We start from the raw sequence: 27,897 nt of genomic DNA, 5'->3' as shown, positions 1-27,897 counted from the left end.
GCATGAGTCACTGTGTCAGGTCTTTTTTTTTTTTTTAAATTAAAGACAAAGGTTAACATGGTATTCTCCATTTTGCTTTTTAATTTTTCATATAAAAAATAGAAAAATCGGCTGGGCACAGTAGCTCACACCTGTAATCCCAGCACTTTGGGAGGCTGAGGTGGGTGGATCACCTGAGGTCAGGAGTTTGAGACCAACCTGGCCAACATGGTGAAACCCCGTCTCTACTAAAAATGCAAAAATTAGCCAGGCGTGGTGGCAGGTGCCTGTAATCCCAGCTACTCGAGAGGCTGAGGCAGGAGAATCACTTGAACCCAGGAGGTGGAGGTTGCAGTGAGCCGAGATTGTGCCATCGCACTCCAGCCTGGGGGACAAGAGCAAGACTTCGTCTCAAAAAAAAAGAAAAAAAAATCAAACCAAGTTACAAATTAAAAAAAAAAACTGATAAGTACCAAAAATACCCTAAATTCCAGAAAAATAACATGGTATTTAAAAAAAAATTAATAAACTTCCCGACATGCAGTTTTTGTGACCTCTACCTTTGTGTGGCCATCCCAGGTGAGGTGGCACAGTGGACAACAGGAATATATCTGAGAGGCTTTTCAGCACAGGATGGCAAACAATAAGTATGCATGGAAGTTACTGCAAACCATGTGAACACATCCCACTGAACCCACAGTGAATGTGTCTCTAACCTACCTTCCCTACAGCTAGGTCCCAGAAAAGCCTGTGGCTGCTCCAGTGTCACTTGACACAAGGTGATGTGTGACAGAGCGGAAGTTGGAAGAGAAAGACACTGTCATCTTGAACAACTGTGATTAAAATATCTTTTGCAAATTCTACAAAAGCACAGGACCATGTGAACACACTGCTGGGTCCCCTCCCAGGGCCTTGGCAGGGGCCTCTGCAAGTGACCTGAAACTTTAGCCTCCTTAGCAGACACTGTGCCTGGGGATGTGGGTGCTGTGGCATGAATAGGGGCAGCTAGCAGCAGAGAGTTTCCTCCAGCTCCCCCTCCTCACACTTGGCTTCAAGTTTACCTTTACATGTCTTAGAGATAGTCCCATATTAGGACAAATAGAGGTGCCTAATTCTACCCCGCTCCCCCACTTCTTTTGAGTGATAGTATTCCATTGTATGAACATCCACATTTAGATAATTTCCAACCTGCCATAGTGAATAATGCTGCAAAGAATATCCTTGCTTAAATGGATATTTAGCATTTGTGAGAATATATCTGTAAAATACATCTCAGAAGTGTGATTGCTGGGTCACAGAGTATGTCTAGTTAAAATTTTGATAGATATTGTCAGTTGCTGTCCTTGGAGGTTGTGAGAACATGCCAGCAGGGTGTGAGAGTGGGCAAGATTGTGTGTTAGCAAACATTGCTGATTTTTGCAGCATTTTTTTTTTTTTTACCTCTGTAGGTTAAAAAAATAGTACTTTGCTGTAGTTTTAATCCGCATTTCTCTTATTAAAAGTGAAGTGGCACATGCTTTTATATTTTAAGAACCATATACAGTTTCCTTTTTGTGGACTCTTTTTATACTTTGTCCATTTTTCTATGGGTTAATCTTCTTCTTCTTTATTTGTAAGAGTTGTTTAAATACTTAGGAAATTAGCTCTTCATCTGTGGTATAATTGGCAAATATATTCTCCTAGCTTTTATGTATCTGTTGACTCTGTTTATGGTGCTTATGTTTCCATGGGAAATCATTCTATATTTATGTAACTAAAAGTATTAAACAGCTTTTTTTTTTTTTTTTTTTTTTTTTTGAGACGGAGTCTCACTCTGTCGCCGGGGCTGGAGTACAGTGGCCGGATCTCAGCTCACTGCAAGCTCCGCCTCCCGGGTTCATGCCATTCTCCTGCCTCAGCCTCCCTAGTAGCTGGGACTACAGGCGCCCGCCACATCGCCCGGCTAGTTTTTTGTATTTTTTAGTAGAGACGGGGTTTCACAGTGTTAGCCAGGATGGTCTCGATCTCCTGACCTCGTGATCCGCCCGTCTCGGCCTCCCAAAGTGCTGGGATTACAGGCTTGAGCCACCACGCCCGGCCAACAGTTTTAAAATGACTTCTGATATGGGTATCATTCTTAGAAAGGCCTGCCTCTCCCAACTATAATAATATAAAAATTATTCCATGGTTTATTGTAGTACTTTTATGATTTCATTTTTAGTATTTAAGTGTTTGATCTTTCAGAAATTTGTTTTTCTGTGTGGTGTTAGGTATGAATATTTTATTTTATCTCAGAAGGCTACCCTATTGTCCCAATATCATTTAATGAAAAATAGATGTTATCTCCACTGATTAAAAAACTATCTTGATTAGAGGAGAATACCTCCTGGCAAAAAACAAACAAAAACGATCTTGGTCATATACTAAATTTCAGTATATAGTTGGTCTTATTTTCTAGATTTTTAGTCTGTTCCATTGAACAGTTTATTTATGCACCAATTGTTCACAGTACCTTTAACATATGTTTTGATTTTGGGGCCTCTAGCCTCTAGAACTGGGCAAGAATAAATTTCTCTTATTTTATGCCACTCAGTTTGTGGTAACTTTTTTTTTTTTTTTTTTTTTTTTTTTGAGGCGGAGTCTCGCTCTGTCGCCCGGACTGGACTGCAGTGGCCGATCTCAGCTCACTGCAAGCTCCGCCTCCCGGGTTTACGCCATTCTCCTGCCTCAGCCTCCGAGTAGCTGGGACTACAGGCGCCCGCCACCTCACCCGGCTAGTTTTTGTATTTTTAGTAGAGACGGGGTTTCACCGTGTTAGCCAGGATGGTCTCGATCTCCTGACCTCGTGATCCGCCCGTCTCGGCCTCCCAAAGTGCTGGGATTACAGGCTTGAGCCACCGCGCCCGGCAGTTTGTGGTAACTTATGACAGCAGCCTAGGAAACTGCTATAGTGACAGAGCTGGGATTTTTTTTTTTTTTTTAATGTTCTTTTTTTTTTTTTTCTTTTCTTTTTTTTTTTTTTATTATACTTTAAGTTCTAGGATACATGTGCATGACGTTTATATCATGTATAACTCCCCAATACAATCCCTCCCTCCTCCCCCCTCCCCATGATAGGCCCCAGTGTGTGATTTCCCCTTCCCGAGTCCAAGTGATCTCATTGTTCATTTCCACCTATGAGTGAGAACATGCGGTGTTTGGTTTTCTCTTCTTGTGATAGTTTGCTAAGAATGATGGTTTCCAGCTGCATCCATGTCCCTACAAAGGACGCAAACTCATCCTTTTTTATGGCTGCATAGTATTCCATGGTGTATATGTGCCACATTTTCTTAATCCAGTCTGTCACAGATGGACATTTGGGTTGATTCCAAGTCTTTGCTATTGTGATTTTAACTCAAGTCTTTGACTCTGAGTCCTGTGTTCTGAATGGGAGCACAGGATTATTCATTTCTGTTCCTAAGAGAGTGCTTATGAGGGGAAGAGTAGGGGAAATTAGTATAACTTAGTTTCCTTAATCCTCCCCAGCCTGTAGGCATTAAGAGATGGAGTGTACTGAATATTCTATGTGTACTCTTCACTCTTCTCCATCCTGCTCTGTGTTCAGGAGGTTGACCTCAAGGGACAGCTTAGCCTTCCAAGGCCTTGCCATTTGGCTTCTGGTTGGGTTTGTCCACTGCTGGGCATTTGCAAGCCGCAGGAAGGTGGCTCCCTCCATGCTGGGTGGCAGCCTGCTGGTGGCTGCGATCGTTACCCAGGCCGATAGCTTCTGTCTTGTGGCCTATGGCTCCAGCTCTTGCCCAGTGGTTGGTTGCAGTAACCACTTCTGCCTTTTCCCTTTCAGGCCTACTGGTGGTAACAGCTTCCTGCTGATACCTAGCCCTCAAGAACTGCACCCATCTCTTACTGGTTTTCCTTAACCCCACTCAAATCCCCATGAAAGAGCCATTCTTTAAATTTCCCTCAGTCCTCTCATTTGCAAGTACCGTGTTTCCTACTGAGATCCTGACCACTCTGGGGACCATATTGCGTGACACACAGAGAGTAACTCTGGTTTCCTTGACTCTAGCCCTCAGTGCTTATTTGGAGCCACCTTAAGTCCTGACCATTCCAAATGCCTCTGGGAGGGCACTTCTGCTTTGTGGCTCTGAAGGAATGCAAGTTGCTAAGGGACAATGGCAAAGTCAGGGAGAAGCCTGTCTCCTTTCTAGGCTACTCCTACACAAAGGTCCCAAGCAGGGCTGCCTGGGTTCCAGGGCTCCCTGCCCCCATCTCCAGGACTTGGATAGGTGTGGATCTGGGCCAGGTATTTGAGTGACAGAACTGCCTCTCTCTCTGGAGCTATGGAGGGATAAGGATCTATTACTCTGTCAGGCTCACAGGGCAGGCCCTTCCTTTAAGCAAGATGAGCTTTCTTCTTGGAGGTTTTTCACTCCTCATGCAAACAGACTCGTGACAGGGTGTGCTCCCCTGTTGCCAGACATGCCTAGACATATCGAATTCTACTTACACTTAAGCTGGGATCCTTTTATATAAAGTTAGGAGAGTAAATGAGGGCCAGGTTGCAGAAGGCCTCCAACACATCAAACCAGTTTTAACCTAATATTGTAGGCAAGGAATCACTGAATGTATTTGAGATAAGGAGAGCCTTGGATCAAGAACTGCTAAGAGCTTAGCTTGGTTGCCATCTCAGTGCCCATATTCTTGCTCTCCCTCTATTTGAAACATCCCCTCAGCAGAGAGGCCTCATGGAGGCATTCTCCATTACGGTACATTGTCTTATTTCCAGGAGAGTAGTTCTCTTTCTCTGAAATCACACTCTTTCCTTCTTCTTTTTCCATATTCCATGGGGGGCAAGGAGATCTCCATCTTACTCAATGCCATACTCTTAGGGCAAGGCTTATAGTAGATACTCAGTGAATATGTGTTAAATTTGTTGAATGAGTGAATGAATTTGGTCCTATGAGTGAATTTAGATGAGGAAGCCCAGAGAGTTCAAGGGAGTTAGTGACCTGCCTGGGTCCACATTAACTCATTAACTCATCCAGAACTGAGCATAGCTGGGATTAAAACCAGGCTACCTAACCAAATTTCTTTTTTTTCTTTTTTCTTTTTGAGACGGAGTCTAGCTCTGTCGCCCAGGCTGGAGTGCAGTGGCCGAATCTCAGCTCACTGCAAGCTCCGCCTCCCAGGTTTACGCCATTCTCCTGCCTCAGCCTCCTGAGTAGCTGGGACTACAGGCGCCCGCCACCTCGCCCGGCTAGTTTTTTGTATTTTTTTTTTTTTAGTAGAGACGGGGTTTCACCGTGTTAACCAGGATGGTCTTGATCTCCTGACCTCGTGATCCGCCCGTCTCGGCCTCCCAAAGACCTAACCAAATTTCTACCTCCAGGAGAGGCAGGAGCTGGGGGATGGGTTAGTAGGAAGGGTGAGGAGAGGATTTCTATGAAGGTGTGGTGACACGTTGGCTAGAACTGAGGTTGGGGAGAAGAGATAAGCTCTTGAAAGGGGGAACTAACATATATTGGGTATCTACTCTGTGCCAGGCCCTGTGCCTGGCACTTTACCTGTGTGGTCTGATTTCTACCCTCTGCTGTATGTATTATCATCATCCCAGTTTTCATGAGTTAAGGAAATAGGGACGCAAGAGTTTAAATAAATTGTCTGCTTTTGTCCATTTATACATAACTTGACTCCTAAGCTTGACCTCTTCTGACCCTCAACATGGCCTCTTTAAACATAGAATTAAACCCAGGAGTTCTCCATGAAGATGGCCACCATGCTTGGGATTCACGATCAGATAGAGGAGGGCAACAAGAGTTAAGTATTCATTCAGGGAAAGTGCAGGGAAGAGGGGTATGTAACTCTCACCTTGCTTTGTAACAGAAACTGAAGCACAATAAGGCAGGAGCCTCTTTTGATAAAAGGAGAGCAGTCAGAGGTGGAAAGAGGGCCAGAGATGGAGATTCACCCCAAAGGCCTTCTGCTTCAAGGTACTGTAGAGGGGCAGGACAGGGGGATCAGGCAGGACGGAGCAGAAGGCTTTGGAGCCAGAAGTAACACAGATGACTTTTTCCTTTTCTGGATTCCGATCTAGGGAGAAGAATCAGGTGTGTGGGATGAAGCGGGGTGTGGTGGGCTGAGTCCAGTCCAGACCAGGAGTAGCATGAGCCCCTCCCTGCCCCAAGTTGGGCCCCTTCCTTGCAGTGGGGTGCTCCTGCTCCCTTGCCTGCACACAAACATATGATGACCCTGCAGCCCAGATGTTCCAGGGCAGGCCTAATTTAAAGTCTGATGCCTTTTGACCCCATAGGTATACTTGTGTCTATCAGACTGTGGCTTTTCATTTTAATCTGGAAAATAAGGTCACTGAGGCTGAAACATAGGCCCTGCCCTCCATAGGGCCAGGTTCTGTTCAGGCCTAGGGCTGTATAAGGTGTTCTTTGTGCTGGGGATGTGACCAGAGCCTGGGTGTTGAAGGTGGCCCCCTAGCCCAGGGCTACTCCCAGAGCACTCATTTCAATTGGCTGGCTGGTCAGGTGTTGCAGGAGACCTCGGAGGTTACATTACTGCCTAGACCCTCTATCTCCTTCCCCTCACAGCATAACTCAAACGTGCTAAAAAGGGCTTTCATAAACAACTCAAGTCTGAAAACTCTGGCAGCTTTCCCGCCCCTCCAGTCCTGGGGGGCTTCAGGAGGGTCTGGGCTGCCGGCCAGCTCCCTAGACTTCAGTGGGGGGTGGGGAGTCAGTGCTGTTACCCTTTCCTTCCTGCTTGGTCTCCAGCCCAGATTTTCCTTAGGCCCCGGCCTCCCTGGGCTCCCCACCCTACTCTACCTTAACCCTTTCCTTCCAGGGAAGGAGTGGCAGAGGTCCCCGTTCTCTTGGGACGCCTGGGAGAGGCGGTTGGGGGTTCGGGGGAGAAGGTGAGGGTAAAAGGGAGAGATCCCTGTTCCAAATCTCAAAAAAGGGTCCCGGAAACCAATCTTCCCCTCCTTCCTCTTCCCCCGTCCTTCCACTAGCAAGAGGGGAACGTGGAAGGAAACTAACTTTGACCCCTGGATTCTGGCTGTGGGCCCAAAACTTGGGTGGAAGGCAGAGGCCTCCGGGACCCTCCCCGCCCCCTCCTCCCCGCCCCGGCTCCCCCTCCCTTTTCTCCGCGCCCCTTTAAGCTATCCAGCAGACGGAGACAGAGTTGATCCAGGAGGGGCTGGCGGAGTGCTGGAGGGGGAAGGCTGGGGGCGGAGGGAAGGGCGGCAGGAGCCCGACCGGTCCCACCCCTCCTACAACCCCGGGCAGGAAGAGCTCGTCGCGGGAGCGGCGGTCGAAGGGGACCAAGCTCCAGAGGGCGGGCGCCCGAGCCGTGCCGGGTGGGTCCGGCAGCCTGGAGGAAGGAGGCCGTGCGGGGGGCGCGCCGCGGGAGGAGGGGGCGTGGCTTAGGCGCCTGGGACTGGGGGCTGGGGCGCCTGCCGCACTGAGACCCGGGTGACACTATCGTCTCGTTAGTTCCAGGAGCAGGCGGGGCAGCCATGCTCCTGTCTGGGGGCGATCCTCCGGCGCAGGAATGGTTCATGGTGCAGACAAAATCGAAGTCTCGGGTGCAGCGGCAGCGGCTGCAAGTGCAGCGCATCTTTAGGGTCAAGCTGAACGCCTTCCAGAGCCGCCCGGACACCCCCTACTTCTGGCTACAGCTCGAGGGGCCCCGAGAGAACATGGGCAAAGCCAAGGTAAACAGCTTCTCCCCACCCCCACCCATCTCTTCCAGCCAGATCACTCTCTCCCCTTTCCCTGGGGAAATGGTGGTCCTCAGAGGCACCACCCACCCTGCACCCGCCTGGATTTGGCAGTGTGGCGGGCAGGTACTGGGCCTTCCTCCTGCCTCGCCAGATCAGCTTGCGCTCCTTCCATACCCTCTCTTTCCCTCTGGTTCCTTCCTTTCCTGCCCCACCCCTTCCCTACATGTCACCTCTGTCCCTCAAGTGCACTGAGAGCACCTCCTCGGTGTGTGTCCCCCCATGAGACTTCCCTGGCTAGGGCCCCAGCATCCGCAGCCCCACTTTTCCATCTGGGCAGCAACTCAAGGCGCTGTATTTCTGTGGCCTCTGCAACACACCTCTTTGTTCTCCACCAGGACTGAAAGGCCCAGGTCCTTCTGTCTCCTTTTAAGTCTCATTAAATCCTGGGCGGCCCCTTGGAGCCTCTGAATACTAGGACTGGAGGGGCCTTTAGAGATCCTTCTAGAGTGATACTGGCATTTTACAGATGAGGTACTGGTGGCCAGAGAGGGTAAGGGGTCTGGCTGAGTGCTCAGAGTCAGGTAGGTGAGGTGGTGGGGGTTGGACCAGAAGCCAGGGCTCTGGGCTCCTTACCCCACACTCTTGATGCCACTTAGCCTCTTGCAGGGGTCCTGAGTGAGGTGCAGCCCTCTTCCCAGATTCCCAGCCCTTGGAGATGGGTGGAAATCTGGGAGGAGGGCTGTGGGCTTTCAGATGAAAGGGCTTGCTATGTGGGGCTGGATCTTGGACAGGCCAGATCACAGTGCGCTTCTCTTGCAATCTCCCTGGCTTCTCTCACAAGCTTTTCCTCCCCTTGGGCCTGTTAGATTCCCCTGCCCCCCAAGGTTTACCTCTTCCCTTAGATTCCTTTATCTTACTTCTTTGTAGAAATGCGACAGTCTCCCTCTGCCCCAGACCACCACCACCTTCCCCTTCAACACACACACCTACTGCAGCTGGGTCTATAACTGTATCTTAATTGGTCAAGGCCTTGGGTAGAGAGGCCCAGAACTCGGCTAGCCAGGCTGGTAGGCATGCAGGCTGGGAAGTTCCTCCCTCAACCCCTCTGTGCAGCTGCTGGGTCAGCAGTTTTTCCAATTTTGACAGAGGTGCTAGAAGAGGGAAGTTCAGGGTGGGTGTCTTCCCAGAGAACAGATGTGCAGGAGGCCTTGAGAGGAAGATGTTTCAGAAACCTGTGTAGGGTACGCTAACAAGAGGAGCATTTTGGGTTCTTTGGGTTCTTAATCTTTTTGTTACTTTGAAAGGCAGCAGCTCACCCTCTTAGGGGACCCGCACTTTCTTTTTCTCTTTCTTTTCCTTCCTTCCTTCCTTCCTTCCTTCCTACTCCCTCCCTCTTTCCTTCCTTCCTTCCTTCCTTCCTTCCTTCCTTCCTTTCTTCTTTCTTTCTTTCTTTCTTTCTTTCTTTCTTTCTTTCTTTCTTTCTTTCTTTCTTTCTTTTCTTTCCTTTCTTTCTTCTTTTTCACTCTGTTGCCCAGGCTGGAGTGCAATGGTGTGGTTTTGGCTCACTGCAACCTCTACCTCCACCTGTCGTGTTCAAGTGATTCTCCTGCCTCAGCCTCCCGAGTAGCTGGGATTACAGGCACCTGCCACCATCCCCAGCTAATTTTTGTATTTTAGTAGAGATGAGATTTCACCATGTTGGCCAGGCTGGTCTTGAACTCTTGACCTCAGGTGATCCACCTGTCTTGGCCTCCCAAAGTGCTGGGATTACAGGCATGAAACACTGTTCTAGGCCAGGACTCACACTTTCGGAGGTGCCCCACAACCCCCTCCTTGCTCAAATCCTGGATTGGCTTCTCCAGGCCTACCTGCTCCGTCTCCCTCTGCTGCTTCAGAGTTCTTCAGGCCACAGATCTCACACCTCAGGCTCCCATTCTAGGCCCTGCTAATGGAGTCAGTGGCTCCCTTGATTCCTAGCCCTGTTCCTCCACTTCCTTTTGTCTTCCCTTTGGGAAAGGCATTGTTGAAAAGTGGGAACCCAGCATGTGGGGATTCTGGGTAGCTCCCTGACGTATTGTACACAATGAGCAGAAAGGAAACTTTGTCGGCAATTTGGAGGAGGACGAAGGGAAGGTGGGGGGGATAAAGTTTTGTCTCAGGGGTTAGGGGATCTGGGTTTGATATGCTGTCACCAAGTTACAACCAACATAGGAAGGGTATGGTGAGGAGAGTATGAGACTGGGGTCTCATGGTAGCAACCTGTTAGCTGGGTGACCAGATCAAATAATTTCTCCTCTCTTGAGCCATTTCCCTTATCTGTGGAACAGACTATAATAATACCTGGTTCTTGAAGAGGTTGTGACAGTCTGCGGAAATCATGCATGTTACAGTACTTTCATAAAATGTGGAGAGCTAGAGAGTATAGATGTTAGCTACTATTGTTTTTAACTAGCTGCATAACTTTGAGCAAGTCCTTTTCCCTCTCTGAGTCTTGATCTCCCTGTTTGTAAAGTGGAAGTCTTGGATTAAATGCTATCTAAGGTCCAGCGATCTGACACATGAACATTTCCCAAGTGTAAGGATCTCTTGTTCTCATAGGGAGGTAGTGTGGCTGGCCCCAATCTCAGCTGTAGGGTCTCAGAATTATGCACTTTGTTAATGGCCTACTGAACATAGGCCAACAGGCAGAGAGGACTCTGGGAGACCACAGGTTGCAGGATGCTGGGAGGGCTGAAGGTGAGGGTGGCTTGCTGGGGTCTAAGGGGAGGAGGGATCGAGGATACAGGCTCATCTGGAGAAGGGCCTGAGTGTGTTTCTACGTGGTTGGTTTCTCAGGAAAATCTCTGTAAAACTTGAGTGCTTTAAATTGTTTTGTTTGGTGGGATTAAAAAACATTGAAGACATTACTGTGAAACACATTCCCAGGCAGCAAAACAAACACTGGGGAGGACTCTTTAAGGTGAAATCAGTGAGTGGGGAGGTGGGTTTTAGTAATGATCAGAAGAGGCCCAGGACAAGTCCTGCTCCGCCCTTCTGCCCTTTGGCAATGAGGTGAGGATGGGGTGGGTGGCAGAGAAGAGAGGTAACCACCGCGGGAGGTGATGGGGAGGGAGCCTAAAGGCAGTAGTAGTGGGCAAGAGTACCTTCTGGAGACTGGGCTCTGGAGCTCTGGGACAGGGTGTGACCTGCTGACATCTGGCTTGGCTGTCAGATGGAAGTTGAACTATCTTTGCTGCACACTAACTGTGAGAAGTACCCTGAGAGTTGGTTGTGGTCAGTGCCTGCAGTTGGCTCCTATGGACCCACTGTTAAAATTTGGGGAATTGTGCAAGCGAGTGGAGGAGTATTTACAGCCATGGTGGGAATATTTATGCCATAAAAATTGGCAAATGTGACAAATCAAGGTTACCCCCCACCCCCAGCTGATTGTTAAACATTTACCAGGACACCTACTTGTGTTTGGGCACTGAATCCTTCTTTTTCTTTAAACTTAAATTTTCTTTTATCAAAGTAATACACATTTGGAAAGCCCAATTATTACCAAAAGGCTTAGAAGAGCACACAGTAGTTCCCTGCCCTGGCCCTCCCAATTCCTCCTTCAACAACCATCCCCATTGACAGTATTTGCTCTGGCATTTATGCATCTCCACATTTCTAAAAGAATATGTAGACACTGTTGTCTTTTAATTAATCAATTTTTGGTGTTATCTTTTTTTGGTCCCATTATTGTATGTGAGGATTTAGCTCCCTTTCCCTGCCAATCCCTTTTCTCAAGATAGTTCTGTTTCAATTATCTGCTAAATCTACATTTAGCATTGCCTCATTATGCCTGTGCACATAGCGTTCACATTGAAGCACTGAAGTGTACTATGATTTTGTTTTCCTTCTTACTTTTTGGTTTCACTGAGGTCATTGAGGTTAAGTACTCCTTGTTTTTCAATTTGCCTTTCTTTGTACCTATTGTTAATTCTTACCACTTCCAGTAGCCTCTCAGTACAGTTTTCTACAAGGTCAGTCTATCAGTTCAAGGTGTTCTTTTGGTTCTAAATTTTTTCTTGGCGCCATCTCTCCTGTCTGGTCAGTTGCTTTCCAGGCTGACACAGCTGTCGTTCTTGGCATCCTTTGCCTTTTTTCTTTGCTAAATACTCATGTCCTGGACCTTGAAACTTTTTCTTTCTTGGGTTGATGGAACACATCCATCTGTAGCCTCAAGTTAAAAAGATGGTGCAGCAGCAAAGTGTATGCAGATGCCAGCTTTCAACATACCTGCTTTCAACATGCCTGTTTCTTGAGTCATACCCTCCAATCTGAACTAGTTGTCCCGTGTAATGACCATTGTCACCCTAAAACAGTGCCTGGCATGTAGTGAAGAATGATTTATCAAATGGATGAATAAATTCTGAGATTTCTCTTCACCGTCATCCTGGAGATGGTCTTTGCTTCTTTCCTATTTGGTTTGCTGGAAAACTGCTCTCCAGTGGCTTCCTGGGAAAGGTTTTACAGGAGGAAAAATGCTGAGGTTGCATGTCTACGTTGCATAGCCAAAGGATACTTGATTGATAGCTTGGCTGATATCGAATTATAAAAGGAAAATTATTTTCCTTCAGAAATGTGAGGGTTGTGCTCCATTTGGAGGAGCCTGAAGCTATTGTGGTCCCTGGTCATTTGCGTGAGATGTTTTTTTCTCTCTGGAAGTTGTCAGTTTTCCCCGGTGTTCTGCAGTCTCCCAGTGAGGCCCCTTTGTGTGGGTCTGTTTTCCTCCATTGTCAGGCACTCTTGTTGTACTTAGGGAGCCTTCTATCTGGACACTCATGTTCCTCAGATCCGGGAAATGTGGGGGAAATATTTAGTGGATGATTTCCTCTCCTGTGCTGTCTCTGTCTTCTCTTTCTGGAAGTCCTCTACTTTTCTTATGTTTTCTCCTCTTTATCAACTTCTTGTTCTGCTTTCTGAAGATTTCCTTATTTTTATCTTTGAAGCCTTTTCTTGGGTCTTTCATTTCTGCCATCAAATTTTTAACATCTAGAAGTCACTTATATTCTGTCTGTTAAAAAGCAGTATCCTATGCTTTTTAAATAAAATTTGAAACTTATGTATTCTATTCTTGTTTAGCGTGTACCATATTCTCTGTTATCTCTCTGAGGAGAGAAATGACAGTAAGCTTTTTGAAGTTTTCTTCTCCCCACCTAGTTTCTCTTCTTTCAGGTTGCTTTTTTTTTTTTCCCCCTGTATGGTTTGGTCCCTGTGTTTCACCTTAGAAGTTTTTCTCATAAGCCTGATAATCCTTGCATGATAAAGAGTGAAGGACAAAAAGCTGATTGGGAGTGGAGGCTGTGGGCAAGACTTGTTGATTATGAACTTGATTGTAGAGAGATTTGCAGGTGCTGTCAGTTAGGGACCCCTGTTTTGTGATCTTTAAGTCTTTGCTCTTGGGCTGGCCAGGTTTTCCAGAATGTATGCCTCTCTTCTCTGGCCTGGAGGGTCAGGGTCTGGCTGCCAAGCGAATCTCTGAGTGGGCAGAATGAGTGTCTCTGCATTTAGCTTGCATTGTATACATCATTCTTTGGCCGTCCTCAGTCCCTCCATGTTTTTTGTGTGGTACTCACACCTTTGATTATGCTGATCAACCTCTACTCCTAAGACCTTGTTTTGTACTCCCTGGAGAACAGCCCTCCAGTGAGCGGGAAGGTACTTGCCAAGCCTGTGTGTGTGTGTGTGTGTGTGTGTGTGAATGTCAGTGTGTGTGAATGTGTGTGTGTGTGTGTTGGGAGTGGTTGGGCTCCCAGGTCTAACTGCTCCTCAAAGAACCTGGTTTTTCATGTTCACCTTCACTTCCAATTCCAGAGTTTCTTGTTGTTGTTTTCTGAGTCTTTTGAGTATCCTGCAGTGTAAATTGGGGTGGTTCTGGAAAGTAGACAGTGAATGATAACTGACTTATGAGAAAGGAGAACCCTAAGTTAGGTGTTAAGTAATAAAGCACCTTGACAAGTATAGAATAGTATTAAAATAGGTCATATAAATGCTTTTATTTAACTTACAAGTTGACTAACGACCTGCCAGTATTGGACAATATATTCTTACAAATACAGTGCACTTTTTCTGTGCCCTTTTCTATTCATCCGTATCATCTTTCTACCTAGTTGTTAGTTGTTCCTGCCTCTTCTTCTCTACTTTTTCTCCTCTTGGAGGAAGACGGTCTGGGTTGGCTTTAGGCAGGAAAGCTGTTCAGGTATTTTCAGGCTGTAAATGCCTGTTGTTTCGTTATCTTCTCTCCCTCTACAGTATAGACGGCATCATGGTGAACACCCCCGACTGTGGAGCTAGAGTGCCTGAGTATCCCAGCCTACTAACTGTGTGATCTTGGACATATGGCCTTCCTTGCTCATCTAAAATGGGGATAATAGTGTTTCCTTAAAGGGCAGAAAGAGGAATAAATAAGATAATGTGTGCAAAGTGCATGACACATAATAAGCTCTCACTAAATATTAGTTCAGATTTATTATTTTAAAAATTATCACAGGTCCTATATATTTCTTAATTTTAAAATATCGGGCCCGGCACAGTGGCTCACACTTGTAATCCCAGCACTTTAGGAGGCCGAGGAGGGTGGATCACATGAGGCCAGGAGTTCGAGACCAGCCTGATCAACATGGCGAAACCCCATCTCTACTAAAAATACAAAAATTAGCAGGGTGTGGTGGTGCACGTCTGTAGTCCCAGCTACTCGGGAGGCTGAGGCAGGAGAATTGCTTGAACCTGGGAGGCAGAGGCTGCAGTGAGCCAAGATCGTGCCACTGTACTCCAGCCTGGGTGACAGAGTGAGACTCTGTCTCAAAAAATAAAATAAAATAAAATAAAATAAAAATGAAATATTGAACAGTTGATGGAACCATAACTATTCTAAGCTCTCTGCAGAAAGAGAAAGAAGCCTCCTATAATCTTCTTCCCCAGCACATCTCTCCATGTTTCATGTTGTTTTCAGGTCATTGAAATGGGGGTGCATGGGGTGGGGAATATTTGTTAAGGTCTGAGACAGCCCACACCTGCTCAGATTTAACCTTGCTAGGCAGTGGGACCAGATGAGGTTGGGATAGGAGGGGTTGGCTTGGGATGTCCATCAGGTTTTGAGCTGGTTTTGGACTGACTGAAAAGGGATTAGACATGTATTTCAGGCTCTGAAGAAGATGTTGCAGGTCTGTGGCCTTGGCCAGGTGGAAGAGGGACACGTAGGCCTGAGCAGGGAAGGATGGCCTGGGGACTGAGGAGAGGCACCTGGGTGGTCTTCAGGATGGCTGTTGGAGATCCAAAATGGAGTATGGGACTGTCAGGGGAAAGCAGGAAGAGGGATAAGAGGGATGACTGTCAAAGAAAGGAGATGTGGAGGGGCATGGGGGCATAGGAAGTCCACATGGGGTGGCTGATCGGAGAGAGAGCTCATGGGACCACACTGATGGAACTCAGCCAGAGTGGAGGAACCCCAACCTCGCCCACCCAGCCACTGCTAAAGATGGCGAGTGTGTGCCCTGTGAGCTCTCTGAACTCTAGGACTTGGTCTGCCCAGAAAGCCAGAGGTCTTCCTTCTGGTTAGCTATTGCGTGTATGTGCGGGCACAGGGGTTCCCCTGGACACTGGCCCAGTGGCTTATCTCCTCCTCTGTCCCCTCTGGGCAACACAGTTACTATGATTAGGGGTACAGGTTGTGCTAGAGGCATTCTGGAGGGGGATGAAGCTCCTCACATGATTACCCTGTAGTCACTGGTCAGCCAGAGGAGGTAGAAAAAACTCTGGCATCAGAGCCTCTAGCTATGTGCTCTTGGACAAGCTGCATAGTTCTTCTTAGCCTGCAAAATGGGAACAGGCTGTGCCAGGTGTCATCCTCAGTACTTTCTGCATATTAATTCACTGAAGCTTCACAGTGGCCCAGTGAGGCAGGAACTATTACTGTTCCCATTTTACAGATGAGGAACCGCAGGCATGGGGGCAGGCGTGTTGTGTGATTAATAACTTGCCCCACATTGCATCAGTTCCTAGCTTATGGAGGGTGTTCAGAAGTGTGCAGCCACTTTCCCCCCAGCTGTCACACTATTCAGGAATGCCAGACTGGGACTAGACCTCAGGAGCATCCAGTTCAATCTTCCTTTTTCTCGGTGAAGAGACTGAGATGCTGAGAAGGTGATAAATGCCCCACAATTAACCTAATCAGTTGAAGTTGAGTTGGAGCTGCAACCTGGGTTCTTTCCCTCCTCCCTCTCAGGCTTCCCTGTTCTGTTGGTGTTCCTTGGAAAGAAATGGGTGTGTGAGGGTGCAGGATCAGGGAAAGAGTGGCTGGCCGTGGTGGAGTCATTTGGCTCATGATGGATGGGGCGTGGTAGTGGTGGGGCCACATGGTTAGTGAGGGACTGGCCTTTTGGGTGGCGAGGGCAGATCCCAGAACAGACCCCTAACGGGCTGACTTCATTGTGTTCTCCCCACTGTGCCCAGGAATACCTGAAGGGCCTGTGCAACCCGGAGCTGTGGAAGGAGGTTCGCTACCCACCGATCCTGCACTGTGCCTTCCTTGGGGCCCAAGGCCTCTTCCTGGACTGCCTCTGCTGGAGCACCCTGGCCTATCTGGTGCCTGGACCCCCTGGCTCCCTGATGGTGGGCGGGCTGACTGAGTCTTTCATCATGACACAGAATTGGCTGGAGGAGCTGGTGGGGCGACTGCGCTGGGGCCCTGCCCCTCTGCTGACACCCCGGGGGATCTGGGAGGCTGAGGTGACCCGGGCCTTTGGGGCCCTGGTTTGGATTCGTGGTGACCAGCATGCAGGGGACCTACTGCAGCTGCCCCCAGCAGTCCAGGAGCTGCTGCTGAGCCTGGTGCGGGATGCTGCAGGCAAGGAAGACATCATCGAGTGGCTCAGCCGCTTCGGCATCTCTGACTCCCACTCTGATCCGGAGGTTCTAATCTGCCCTCCCCAGCAGCAGAAGGCAGCCCCAGCCCTGGTGTCTGTGGGAGAGAGTCCTGGACCCTTTGTGGACATGGGGACCTTCCAGAACAGGGTCCCAGAAAATTCAAAGAGATTATCTAGCCTGGGAGCCACTGGGTCCCTGATCCCAGCCCAGAGTACACCGCAGGAGGCAGCAAACCAGCTGGTACGGTAAGTTCTGGAGAATGAGCCTGGCTTCTCTGATCCTACCCCTGCTCCCCTACCCCAAGGAAATAGTAGTAGTTTGGGACCAAACTGGCCTTCCACCTTTTCAATGAACTTGGGCTTCCTCCAGGGTCGGTTCCAACAGCCAAGGTGGTATGGACAGTGCTCAAGAGGAAGGGCCAGTGCAAGCCACCAGCAGCCAGGACTCCACGAACCACACACAAGCCTTGTTGAAGCAAAAGCAGGTCCAGAGGATGGAAGATAAACTCCTCTTCCAACCTCCAGTATCAGCCCTGGGTGTGTGCCCATCCTGGAAGGCCTGGACCCCGGGGCCAGCCTTTGGGCCATTGTGGCCGGGGGCTATTGCTGCAACCTTCTGGAGGATCAATGAGCTGCATTCTCTCCATCTGGCCTGGCTCCTGTCCCAGGCATGCTTCAATTTCCCCTTCTGGCAGAGGCCTCTGGGCCCCATTCAGTTGAAGCTGCCAGGGCAGAATCCTTTGCCCTTAAATCTGGAGTGGAAGCAGAAGGAGCTGGCTCCTCTGCCCAGTGCAGAAAGCCCAGCTGGTAGACCAGATGGGGAGCTGGGAGGAGAAGCAGCCCTGCAGAATTGCCCAAGGCCAGAGATTCCCCCAAAAGTTACGAGTTTATTGGTGGTCCCTGGGAGTTCAGATGTAAAAGACAAAGTCAGCTTGGATCTTCCACAGATAGGGCCACCCTTGACCTCTACACCCCAACTACAGGCTGGAGGTGAGTCGGGGGATCAAGGGAGTATACAGTTGGATTGTAAGGGATTGGAAGAGGGACCCGCTCCAGTGCTGCCAACAGGACAAGGGAAGCCCATGGCTCAAGGAGGACTGACAGATCAGTCAGTACCTGGAGCTCAAACAGTGCCTGAAACTCTCAAAGTGCCCATGGCTGCAGCAGTGCCCAAAGCTGAAAATCCCCCCAGAACTCAAGTGCCACCTGCAGCTCCCAAAGTGCCTACATCCCAGATGATGCCGGCAGTGCACACAGAGTCTGCAGCTCCCAAAGTGCCTTCGGCTCCTACGAAGCCAGCAGCTCAATTGATGGCCACAGCTCAAAAAACAGTTGTGAATCAACCAGTGTTGGCAGCTCAAGTGGAACCCACAATTCCAAAAACTCCCCAGGTTCAGAAGATGCCTGTAGCGAAAACGTCACCTGCAGGTCCCAAAACACCCAAAGCTCAAGCCGGGCCTGCAGCTACAGTTTCCAAAGCACCTGCAGCTTCCAAAGCACCTGCAGCTCCCAAAGTACCTGTGACCCCCAAAGTTTCCAGAGCTCCCAAAACGCCTGCAGCTCAGAAGGTGCCCATGGATGCAGGGCCAACCTTGGATGTAGCCAAACTTCTGAGTGAGGTCCAACCTACATCAAGGGCTAGTGCCTCCTTACCGAAGGGCCAGGGGCAGGCTGGAAGGCAGGGTCCCCAGCCCAGCGGCACCTTGGCCCTCAGCAGTAAGCACCAGTTTCAGATGGAGGGGCTCCTGGGGGCTTGGGAGGGGGCCCCAAGGCAGCCGCCTCGCCACCTGCAAGCGAACAACACAGTGACCAGCTTCCAGAGGTACCACGAGGCCCTGAATACACCCTTCGAGCTGAACCTGTCAGGGGAACCTGGAAACCAAGGGTTGCGGCGAGTGGTCATTGATGGCAGCAGCGTGGCCATGGTGTGAGTAGTCACGGGCATGGCGTGGGCTGGGGATGCTGTGGAGCTGGGGCAGGACATCCCGGGGGGACAGAATGTGGGCATCCCCTCCCATCTTTCTGATGGATGACATGGGGAAGAAATGGGAGGGAAGTGGTCCATGTTGAATGGCTCCTGCATACCAGGCAGTGTGCGTGGAATCCTCACCGCAGCCCTCAAGGGCAGGCTTCTGGTTTCCCTCTCTGATAGATGCTGAAACAGGCTCAGAGGTGGGAAATCCTGCCCAAGGTCCCTGAGCCAGCAAGGGGTCCAGCTGGCCTTTTGGCTCAAATGTGTCCACTGCCAAGGTCTATGCCCTTCCCGGGCCAGCTTTTAAACTTTTAGCCCAAACTTCAAGGCCCAGCATAGATCTCTGATGTGAAGCTTTTCCTGACCTTGCTGGCCCTTAGCGATTGCCCTTACTGCACAGCACTTACTGCTGTAGAGGTGTTAGCATAAACACATGCATGCCACTTAATTTGCCACATGATAGAGTAGTTATCTGTGCAGAGCACACTCCCAGCACACAGTCGGTGGCCAGGGAATTTTCAGTTGCTTTAAGCTCTCAACTGAGCTCTCTGAGTGGAGGGGCTGCCTTCTTCCTCTTGCCCTCAATGTCCCTACACACATGCTTGCACACAAGTACATGCACACACACACACGCACACACACACGTGTGCACACACACATAGAGTTTCTGGCAGTGCCCCGCACCCAGTAGGTGCTCAGAGAATGTCTGAGTGTGGAGGGAAGGGGAGAGGGCATCATTCGTGTCCTTGGTGCTGGCATTGCCTGCTTGCTGCCCCAGGGCTGGCTCTGAGGGAGGAGTGGTGAAGCAGGGTGTTTCCTTGTCCCACGACCCCACAGGCACGGCCTCCAGCACTTCTTCTCCTGCCGAGGCATTGCCATGGCAGTGCAGTTTTTTTGGAACCGGGGACACCGAGAGGTCACTGTGTTTGTACCCACCTGGCAGCTGAAGAAGAACCGGAGGGTGAGAGGTGAGGTGTCCCCTGCCTGCCCAACTTCCGCAGTGTCACTAGGCTGTCTTCTCTCTGCCTTGCTGCCCCCACCCTCCACCACTCCAGAGTGACTATTTCCACTTAGCCCTCCCTTGACCATTTCTGTCTTCTGCCTTTTGCCCCCAGAAAGCCACTTTCTGACGAAGCTACACTCGCTCAAGATGCTTTCAATCACGCCCTCCCAGCTGGAGAATGGCAAGAAAATCACCACCTACGATTACAGGTGTGCCGGTCCCCAGGCCTGCCCTCCTGGGCTCAGGGAGTTGGGCCTGGCTGGTGTGTCAGGTGGAGTCCCGCCTGTCTTCTCTGGGGAAGTGGAGGCAAATATGTTGGGGGTGCAGGTCGTGCAGAGGGTGGGGTGGAGCATGGGCCCCTGTTGGCAGAGGGATGGTCACAGTGAGGAAAGGGCTGGAGGTTGGTTCTCCCCAAGCCCGGAGTTGTTCCTGACTTTGGGACTCTGGAGTCCATCTGCCTTAGCTAACAGCCATTCTTCCCCCATGACCTGTGAACATCAGAGGTTCCCCAGGGTTTTGGGTGCCCGTTTCGGTTGAGGCTTATGTCTCCAGACTGCTTTAGTCTTTTCCTCCCTCGGAGCCCTGGCACTGGTGGAGGTCTATGCATGGCTGATGTGGATGGAGCCCTGGGCAGGGCTCTGAAAAAGGAAAGCCCTGAATGCATAAACCCCGAATACTTGCCTGCTTGTCAATCCTAAGCGCCCACTCTTCGGCATGGCTGCAGGACCACTGTATTCAGGGGAAGCCTGTGACCCCACCTCTCTTAGGGCAGGGAAGGCCCTGGCATAGTCACTGGTCCTGGGTTGGAGTTGATGCTGGGCAGACAGAGATCTTGGTTTCACATAGTCAACTCTCACGCCAGGCAGGGAGAAGTTCTGTTTCTCCACACTTTTCCCAAGACATGGCACCCAACCAGGCCTGGGAAGGGCTGGGCAGAGAGCCTGGCGCATCCCTCCTTGTAGAGCTAGTCCCCTCCCTAGTCTTTAAGTACCTCTAAGTTCAGGCGTGGGTTTGAGGGAAGATGCCTTTTGTGCAGACAGTCCCTCTGCTGGGCACTTGTGGAATAGCATGCTCTGGGGAGCAGGAATGGAAAGTTTCAGGGAATACTGAGAAGTAGGTAGCTTTTGCTTTCTTTACTGGTCACAGCCCTCTTTAGAGGACAGGTGATCCTTGGAAAAGTGGATTTGTTTATTCAGGTATGTGTGCTTATATGTGTTAGTGTATATATGTATGTATGTCTTGGCATGTATATGAATATTGTGCATTGGTGAAGCATTATAATGGAATATGTGTGTGTTTGCTGTGTGGCGGGCACTTACCTAGACACTTAAAAGCATTATCTCGTTCAGTTTAATCCTCACAGCAGCATGTGGTAGGTATTTTGTCTTTTTTTTTTTTTTTGAGACGGAGTCTCGCTCTGTTGCCCAGGCTGGAGTGCAACGGCACAATCTCCTCTCACTGCAAGCTCCACCTCCTGGGTTCACACCATTCTCCTGCCTCAGCCTCCCAAGTAGCTGGGACTACAGGCGCCCGCCACCACGCCCAGCTAATTTTTTGTATTTTTAGTAGAGACAGGGGTCTCTGTTTTGCAGATGCAAAAATGGAAGAAGTAAAAATACATGTGTGAATGTGGATGAATGTGAGTTTCTGTGTCTGTGCATGTGTACGTATGTGCCTATGTGTATAACGGGTGCGTGTTTGTATATACAGCTGGGAGTGTGTGCATCCAAGGTCACCCTTGGATGACCTCGATCCCTATCAGTGATCTCACATGGCCGCATAGAGGAGGGGATGGGCTGGGGGGTCCTGGATTTCTGAGTAAGGAGGGCAGTGCCTTTGTCTGACACACCTCAATGTGAAGCTGCAAGTTCATTTTCCCAGATGACCCAGTAAGTAAAGGGGCTAGTTACTGGATCATTAGTGACTCCCCCTCTCCCTGCAGGTTCATGGTAAAGCTGGCAGAGGAGACAGATGGCATCATTGTTACCAATGAGCAGATTCACATCCTGATGAATAATTCCAAGAAACTGATGGTCAAAGATCGGTAAGGTGGCTCCCCAGAGACTTAAGCCATTCCTTCCCCTTGGATGTCAGGTAGCCCCTGGCATGGGAGAGGTTAGGGCAGGAAGAGAGGCCTTGGAGTAGTGCCCACCAGCACCTGCCAGGATGTGGGTCTCAGCCCCGTGGAGAAGCCAGGCGACAACAGGGTGTGGGTGGGTCAAGGGCTCACAGTGACTGTGCCTCTTCTCCTCCTGGGCCCAGCTTGCTGCCTTTCACCTTTGCGGGGAATCTCTTCATGGTGCCTGATGACCCCCTGGGCCGTGATGGCCCCACCTTGGATGAATTTCTGAAGAAGCCAAACAGGTAATGGGTCAGGCCTCCCCAGCCTCCCAGGCCCTCCTGGGGCTGATCAGAAACTTCCCCTTAGTGTTGGCCAACATCTAGTGTGTAATAATGATCGGAGTGATCGGACTTTTTCATGTCTTTATACTTGTGCCATGTTTATGTGTTCATAAACCACTTACAGTAGGTTTTAATACAGACATGAAAGCACATATGTAGAATGTAGTTTTAACATTCTATATGCATCCTTTAATACTATATGTATCTTTCCAAACTGGCATTTGTACTCAATGATTTATTAGTTTTTTCAGATGAATCCTATGCTAATTCATGTAGCTCTGTTTAATGGTCATATAGTATTCCATTACATGAGTACCCAATAGATTTTTCTGTTTTCTTGTTGAGGGCCATTTGGCCATTTCCATTATATGCTGTTGGGTCCAAGGCTGCAGTGAATAGCCTTGTTCTTATTCTTTGTATCCAAGGGAAACTGTGTCTAGAATATTCACCAAGTAGGATTTTTTCTATGTTTATTATCTCATTCAATCCACACAACTTGAATTATACATAAATGACCACTGTCCTCATTTTATAGATGAGGGATCTGTGACTCAAGTGACTTTTCCAAGGTCACGTTGCTGATGCCAGCAGAACTGGTTTGCAGTAACTTGGATCCTCGGCTGCCCACCTGCCAGTTCCCTAGGCCCAGCAGGGGACCTTGGTCAGAATCTTCTGGGCAGAGCACTGCTTCCTGGGGCCAGATCCCCCAGTCTCACCTTGCCAGTTTGGAAAAAGTGATGTGGATGAGGTTTGTCTGCTGTGTCCTCACAAGTCCCTTGTCAGGCTCTCCTTTGCTTTGGTGACCCCTCCACTCCCCCACCTTTTCCAGGATTGCTCATCCTGTGTTAGGCTGGAAGCCACCAGTCATCTCTTACCAAACCGTTGGCTTACAGCTAGTTTAAATGTTACTTGGTCAGTGAAGTTTTGATTGGATGAGCCTTTAAGGCACAGATGAACTTCTAATATTGGGGGTCTGGCCCATGCAGGAGGTAGAGGAAGTGTTTATAGGCAGGGGCCCAATTGTGCGTATGCCATGCAAGTTGTTGGCACTTGGCGCAGCCTCAGGACACTTTGGAATGGGGTTTCCACAGAGGTGCTTTCCCTTTGGAGGATTGCTCAGAATGGGGCTGCCCTCCCTCTTCCATCTGTTTTGGTGTAGGTTGGACACTGACATTGGCAACTTCCTGAAGGTGTGGAAGACCCTTCCTCCCAGCTCAGCCCGTGTCACTGAGCTGAGTGATGACGCTGACTCTGGGCCCCTGGAGAGTCTGCCGAATATGGAAGAAGTCAGGGAAGAGAAGGAGGAGAGGCAGGATGAGGAGCAGAGACAGGGGCAGGGCACGCAGAAGGCGGCTGAGGAGGACGACCTTGACTCTTCGCTGGCATCAGTGTTCAGAGTGGAGTGCCCATCCCTTTCAGAGGAGATCCTGCGGTGCCTCAGCCTTCATGATCCCCCTGATGGGGCCCTGGACATTGACCTCCTGCCGGGGGCAGCTTCTCCCTACCTGGGCATCCCCTGGGATGGAAAGGCTCCCTGCCAGCAGGTTCTTGCCCACCTGGCCCAGCTCACCATCCCCAGCAACTTCACCGCACTCTCCTTCTTCATGGGCTTCATGGACTCCCACAGGGATGCCATCCCTGACTATGAAGCCCTTGTGGGCCCCCTGCACAGGCTCCTCAAGCAGAAGCCTGACTGGCAGTGGGACCAGGAGCATGAGGAGGCCTTCCTGGCCCTGAAGCGAGCCCTGGTGTCTGCCCTCTGCCTGACGGCCCCCAACTCCCAGCTGCCCTTCCGCCTGGAGGTGACCGTTAGCCATGTGGCCCTGACGGCCATCCTCCATCAGGAGCACTCAGGGAGGAAGCACCCCATTGCCTATACCTCAAAACCCCTCCTCCCTGACGAGGAGAGCCAGGGCCCCCAGTCAGGGGGAGACAGCCCCTATGCCGTGGCCTGGGCCCTCAAGCATTTTTCCCGCTGCATCGGAGACACCCCTGTGGTCTTGGACCTTTCCTATGCCTCCCGGACCACTGTGGACCCTGAGGTGCGGGAGGGCCGCAGGGTTTCCAAAGCTTGGTTGATCCGATGGTCCCTCTTGGTTCAGGACAAAGGCAAGAGGGCCCTGGAATTGGCCCTCCTCCAGGGCCTGCTGGGGGAGAATCGTCTGCTGACCCCTGCGGCTTCCATGCCTCGCTTCTTCCAGGTTCTGCCGCCTTTCTCTGACCTGTCCACGTTTGTCTGCATCCACATGTCGGGCTACTGCTTCTACCGTGAGGATGAGTGGTGTGCTGGCTTTGGTCTCTATGTTCTATCACCCACCAGTCCCCCTGTCTCCCTTTCTTTCTCCTGCTCCCCTTACACACCAACCTATGCCCACCTGGCAGCCGTGGCCTGTGGCCTGGAGCGCTTTGGCCAGTCCCCACTCCCAGTAGTTTTCCTCACTCACTGCAACTGGATCTTCAGCCTTCTGTGGGAGCTTCTGCCCCTCTGGAGGGCTCGGGGCTTCCTGTCCTCCGATGGGGCTCCACTCCCTCACCCAAGCCTGCTCTCCTACATTATATCCCTCACCTCTGGCCTCTTATCCCTTCCGTTTATCTACCGAACCTCCTACCGGGGCTCTCTGTTTGCTGTGACAGTGGACACCCTGGCCAAGCAGGGTGCCCAGGGGGGTGGGCAGTGGTGGAGTTTGCCAAAGGATGTGCCAGCCCCTATAGTGACTCCCCATGCCATGGGCAAGAGGCCCAATTTGCTGGCATTACAGCTGAGCGACAGCACCCTGGCCGATATCATTGCCAGGCTGCAGGCTGGGCAGAAACTGTCCGGCTCCTCACCGTTTAGTTCTGCCTTTAACTCACTCAGCCTCGACAAGGAGAGTGGCCTGCTTATGTTCAAGGGAGATAAGAAACCCAGGGTCTGGGTAGTCCCGACGCAACTCCGGAGGGATCTGATTTTCTCTGTGCATGACATTCCCTTGGGGGCCCACCAGAGGCCCGAAGAGACCTACAAGAAGTTGCGTTTGCTGGGGTGGTGGCCCGGGATGCAGGAGCATGTGAGAGATTACTGCAGGAGCTGCTTGTTCTGCATCCCTCGAAATCTCATAGGCAGCGAGTTGAAGGTTATTGAGTCTCCATGGCCACTCAGGTCGACCGCCCCCTGGTCGAACCTGCAGATCGAGGTGGTGGGCCCGGTCACCATAAGTGAGGAGGGCCATAAGCATGTGCTTATTGTGGCGGACCCGAACACCAGGTGGGTGGAGGCATTCCCCCTGAAGCCCTACACACACACAGCTGTGGCCCAGGTGCTGCTTCAGCATGTGTTTGCAAGGTGGGGTGTTCCTGTGAGGCTGGAGGCAGCCCAGGGGCCCCAATTTGCCCGGCACGTCCTTGTGAGCTGTGGGCTGGCCCTGGGAGCCCAAGTAGCCTCCCTGAGTAGGGACCTCCAGTTCCCCTGCCTGACGAGCTCAGGGGCCTACTGGGAATTCAAGAGGGCCCTCAAGGAGTTCATCTTCCTGCATGGGAAGAAGTGGGCGGCCTCCCTGCCCTTGCTGCACCTGGCCTTTAGGGCCTCCTCCACTGATGCCACACCATTCAAGGTCCTGACTGGGGGTGAGTCAAGGCTCACAGAGCCCCTGTGGTGGGAGATGAGCTCTGCAAACATTGAAGGGCTCAAGATGGACGTCTTCCTGCTACAGCTGGTAGGGGAGCTGCTGGAGCTCCATTGGAGGGTGGCTGACAAGGCAAGTGAAAAGGCCGAGAACAGGCGTTTCAAGCGGGAGAGCCAGGAGAAGGAGTGGAATGTGGGTGACCAGGTGCTTTTGCTGTCCCTCCCCAGGAATGGCAGCAGTGCCAAATGGGTGGGTCCCTTCTATATTGGGGACCGTCTGAGCCTGTCACTCTATAGGATATGGGGCTTCCCAACTCCAGAGAAGCTGGGGTGCATCTATCCCAGCAGTCTGATGAAGGCCTTTGCCAAGAGTGGCACCCCCCTGTCCTTCAAGGTCTTGGAGCAGTGAGCGGGAACAGTGGGGGTGCCCCCTGCCCCAGGGCCCTGGGTTTCTGCTGCTAGGCCTCCCCCTGTCCCAGCAGTTCTCTCAGTCCACTGGGAGCCCTCAGTTGTGCCTTTTGTAGAGAAGTTGCTTCATAAAGCTTTGCTGAATTGCCTTGAACTAGGGACCAGAATCCCCATGGAAACATCCCTAGTTTGGGGTACTTGGAGAATTTGCCAAAGGCTGTCAGATATGAGTCCCTGGCGGTTTTACACTGGGAAGTAGAGTGTTCCTCTAGGATATACCAGGCTCCGTGCCTCTTCCCCAAGTATCCTCTTTCCCCTTCACATATCGGTGTGTGGTGGTGTGCATGCACACTCACCCCAGAATCTTACTATCTTGGCCATGAAACTGTGGCTGTGGGCCTCAGAATTGGAACCACAGTCCTTTCCCATACGGAAACCCCAAATGAGGGCTCCTCCCTCCAACCTGTTCTTTTGGGGACCCTTTACCCTTAGAGCTGTCACAGCTGACATAAACCTGGGCAGGCTGTGGGGAGGCTGCTGCCTCCTAGCCTCACAGTCAGCTTTCTTAAGCCAGGTGTGGCCTACTCAGCTGTTAGGGCGGGGCTGGCCATCCTCCCAGGCCTCAAGGACAGTGTCATGGAGTGGGAGAATGGCCAGCCACAAGCCACCGGCTTGTCAGCATGGGAAGGGCAAGAGGGAAATGGGTTGGCCTACCTCATTTGACTCCAGCCAGTGGAGACAATTCCTGACCCCTGCTTTGATGGTGTTGACCTCACAGGAATCAAGGATATTGATGCCAAGTGTGGCAACTCTACCTGAAGAGCTGCTTCTGTTAGACCCAGGGGCCCCGGCCTCTGTTTTAATCGAGAAGGGTGTCTGCAACGAGAGTGGCACACGGCGAAGTGCTGGCGTGGCTCTACCTCCCAACCTCTCCCAACCCCATCCCAAAGCCCACAGCCCTCTGCTTCTTCCACCTCCACTGTACCCTGCATCCCAGACCCTACAGATTGTGTGATTACTTCATCTGTATCACCCCCCAGTCATGTGGACTTGCCTTCTGTGTAGAGTAAAACCCAGGCTCCCTCACAGCCATTCTTTGCAGAGAGCACCCTTGCAGTAAGAGTGAGTTCCTCGCAGGTGTGTGTGCGTACACTCACCCTCTGAATTGCTGCCACTGCCAAGGAAGTGGGCTCCAGGTGAAGGCCAGTGCCACGTCACTCTGGCTGGCCTTCTGAGTAGTTTCATTTCTCTGGAAGCTGAGCCAGTCTCCTGGTCTAGCTCAGGTTGCCAGAAAGCTTGGTGTTGCAGAGTGCTAGAGCCAGTACAGAACTTGCCGACTTGATTGTTTTACAGCAGAGGAAAGAGGATCACAGAGGGAAAGTGATTCACCCAAAGTCACACAGCGAGTTCATGGCTGAGCTGAGACCAGGATTAAGCTTCCTGACTCCCAGTTCACCATGAAAAGGGTTCTGGTAATAGGTTCAAGCTGGAGAATCCTTCAAAATCCTACACCCGCGTTTGCTGCAACTCCTCATCTCCCTGATCTTCCAGACAAACTACCTGGATGTTGCCCTTAAACCACTTCTAGCTGTTAACCCTGTCCAGAAAAATGATTGAGTGATAGCTGAGAAGTGGAAAGTGTGGGATTTTTGGCAGGTGCTCTCTTTCCTCCGCTCCCCGTGCCATTGTTTCTCTTCCTCCTCTCTGTGATGGGATGTCCAGCCTCACTCTCCCTCCCTGGTGCTGTATGCGTTCCCCCTGTTAGCTACATTTGTGATCACATACCCTTCTTTTAAGTGAATTTTTTTTCATTTGATTTGTCAATAAATGAATCAAACTGGAGCTGATGTCGAGTTTTTTGTTTAGCTTCAGTCTCAATTGTGGGAATGAGGAGTGTGGGGGCAGTCATGGGGTATGGCTGCTATA

At 50.6% G+C, this 27,897-nt stretch overlaps 1 protein-coding gene across 2 annotated transcripts; it reads left to right on the top strand.

Moving 5' to 3' along the window:
* Positions 1-7,190: 7,190 nt before the first annotated feature.
* On the top strand, positions 7,191-27,813 carry NYNRIN (NYN domain and retroviral integrase containing). 2 transcript variants are annotated; one of them, XM_033188391.1, is made up of 10 exons: positions 7,191-7,324; positions 7,461-7,681; positions 16,172-16,330; positions 16,652-16,830; positions 16,955-18,511; positions 19,394-19,524; positions 19,672-19,768; positions 21,502-21,603; positions 21,822-21,923; positions 23,122-27,813. In XM_033188391.1, the coding sequence occupies exons 2-10, from the start codon at positions 7,484-7,486 to the stop codon at positions 25,970-25,972; spliced, it is 5,376 nt and encodes a 1,791-aa protein (XP_033044282.1). In that variant the 5' UTR covers positions 7,191-7,324; positions 7,461-7,483; the 3' UTR covers positions 25,973-27,813. The 2 variants fall into 2 exon arrangements, with proteins under 2 accessions (XP_033044282.1, XP_033044281.1); XM_033188390.1 differs by having other exon boundaries at positions 16,172-16,830.
* Positions 27,814-27,897: the final 84 nt, after the last annotated feature.

This window comes from Trachypithecus francoisi, unplaced genomic scaffold (assembly GCF_009764315.1).
Source record: "Trachypithecus francoisi isolate TF-2019V2 unplaced genomic scaffold, Tfra_2.0 Lachesis_group3, whole genome shotgun sequence".
NCBI classification, from domain to species: Eukaryota; Metazoa; Chordata; class Mammalia; order Primates; family Cercopithecidae; genus Trachypithecus; species Trachypithecus francoisi.
The sequence above is the reverse complement of the archived record's forward strand: the minus strand, read 5'-3'. Positions and strand labels throughout refer to the sequence as shown.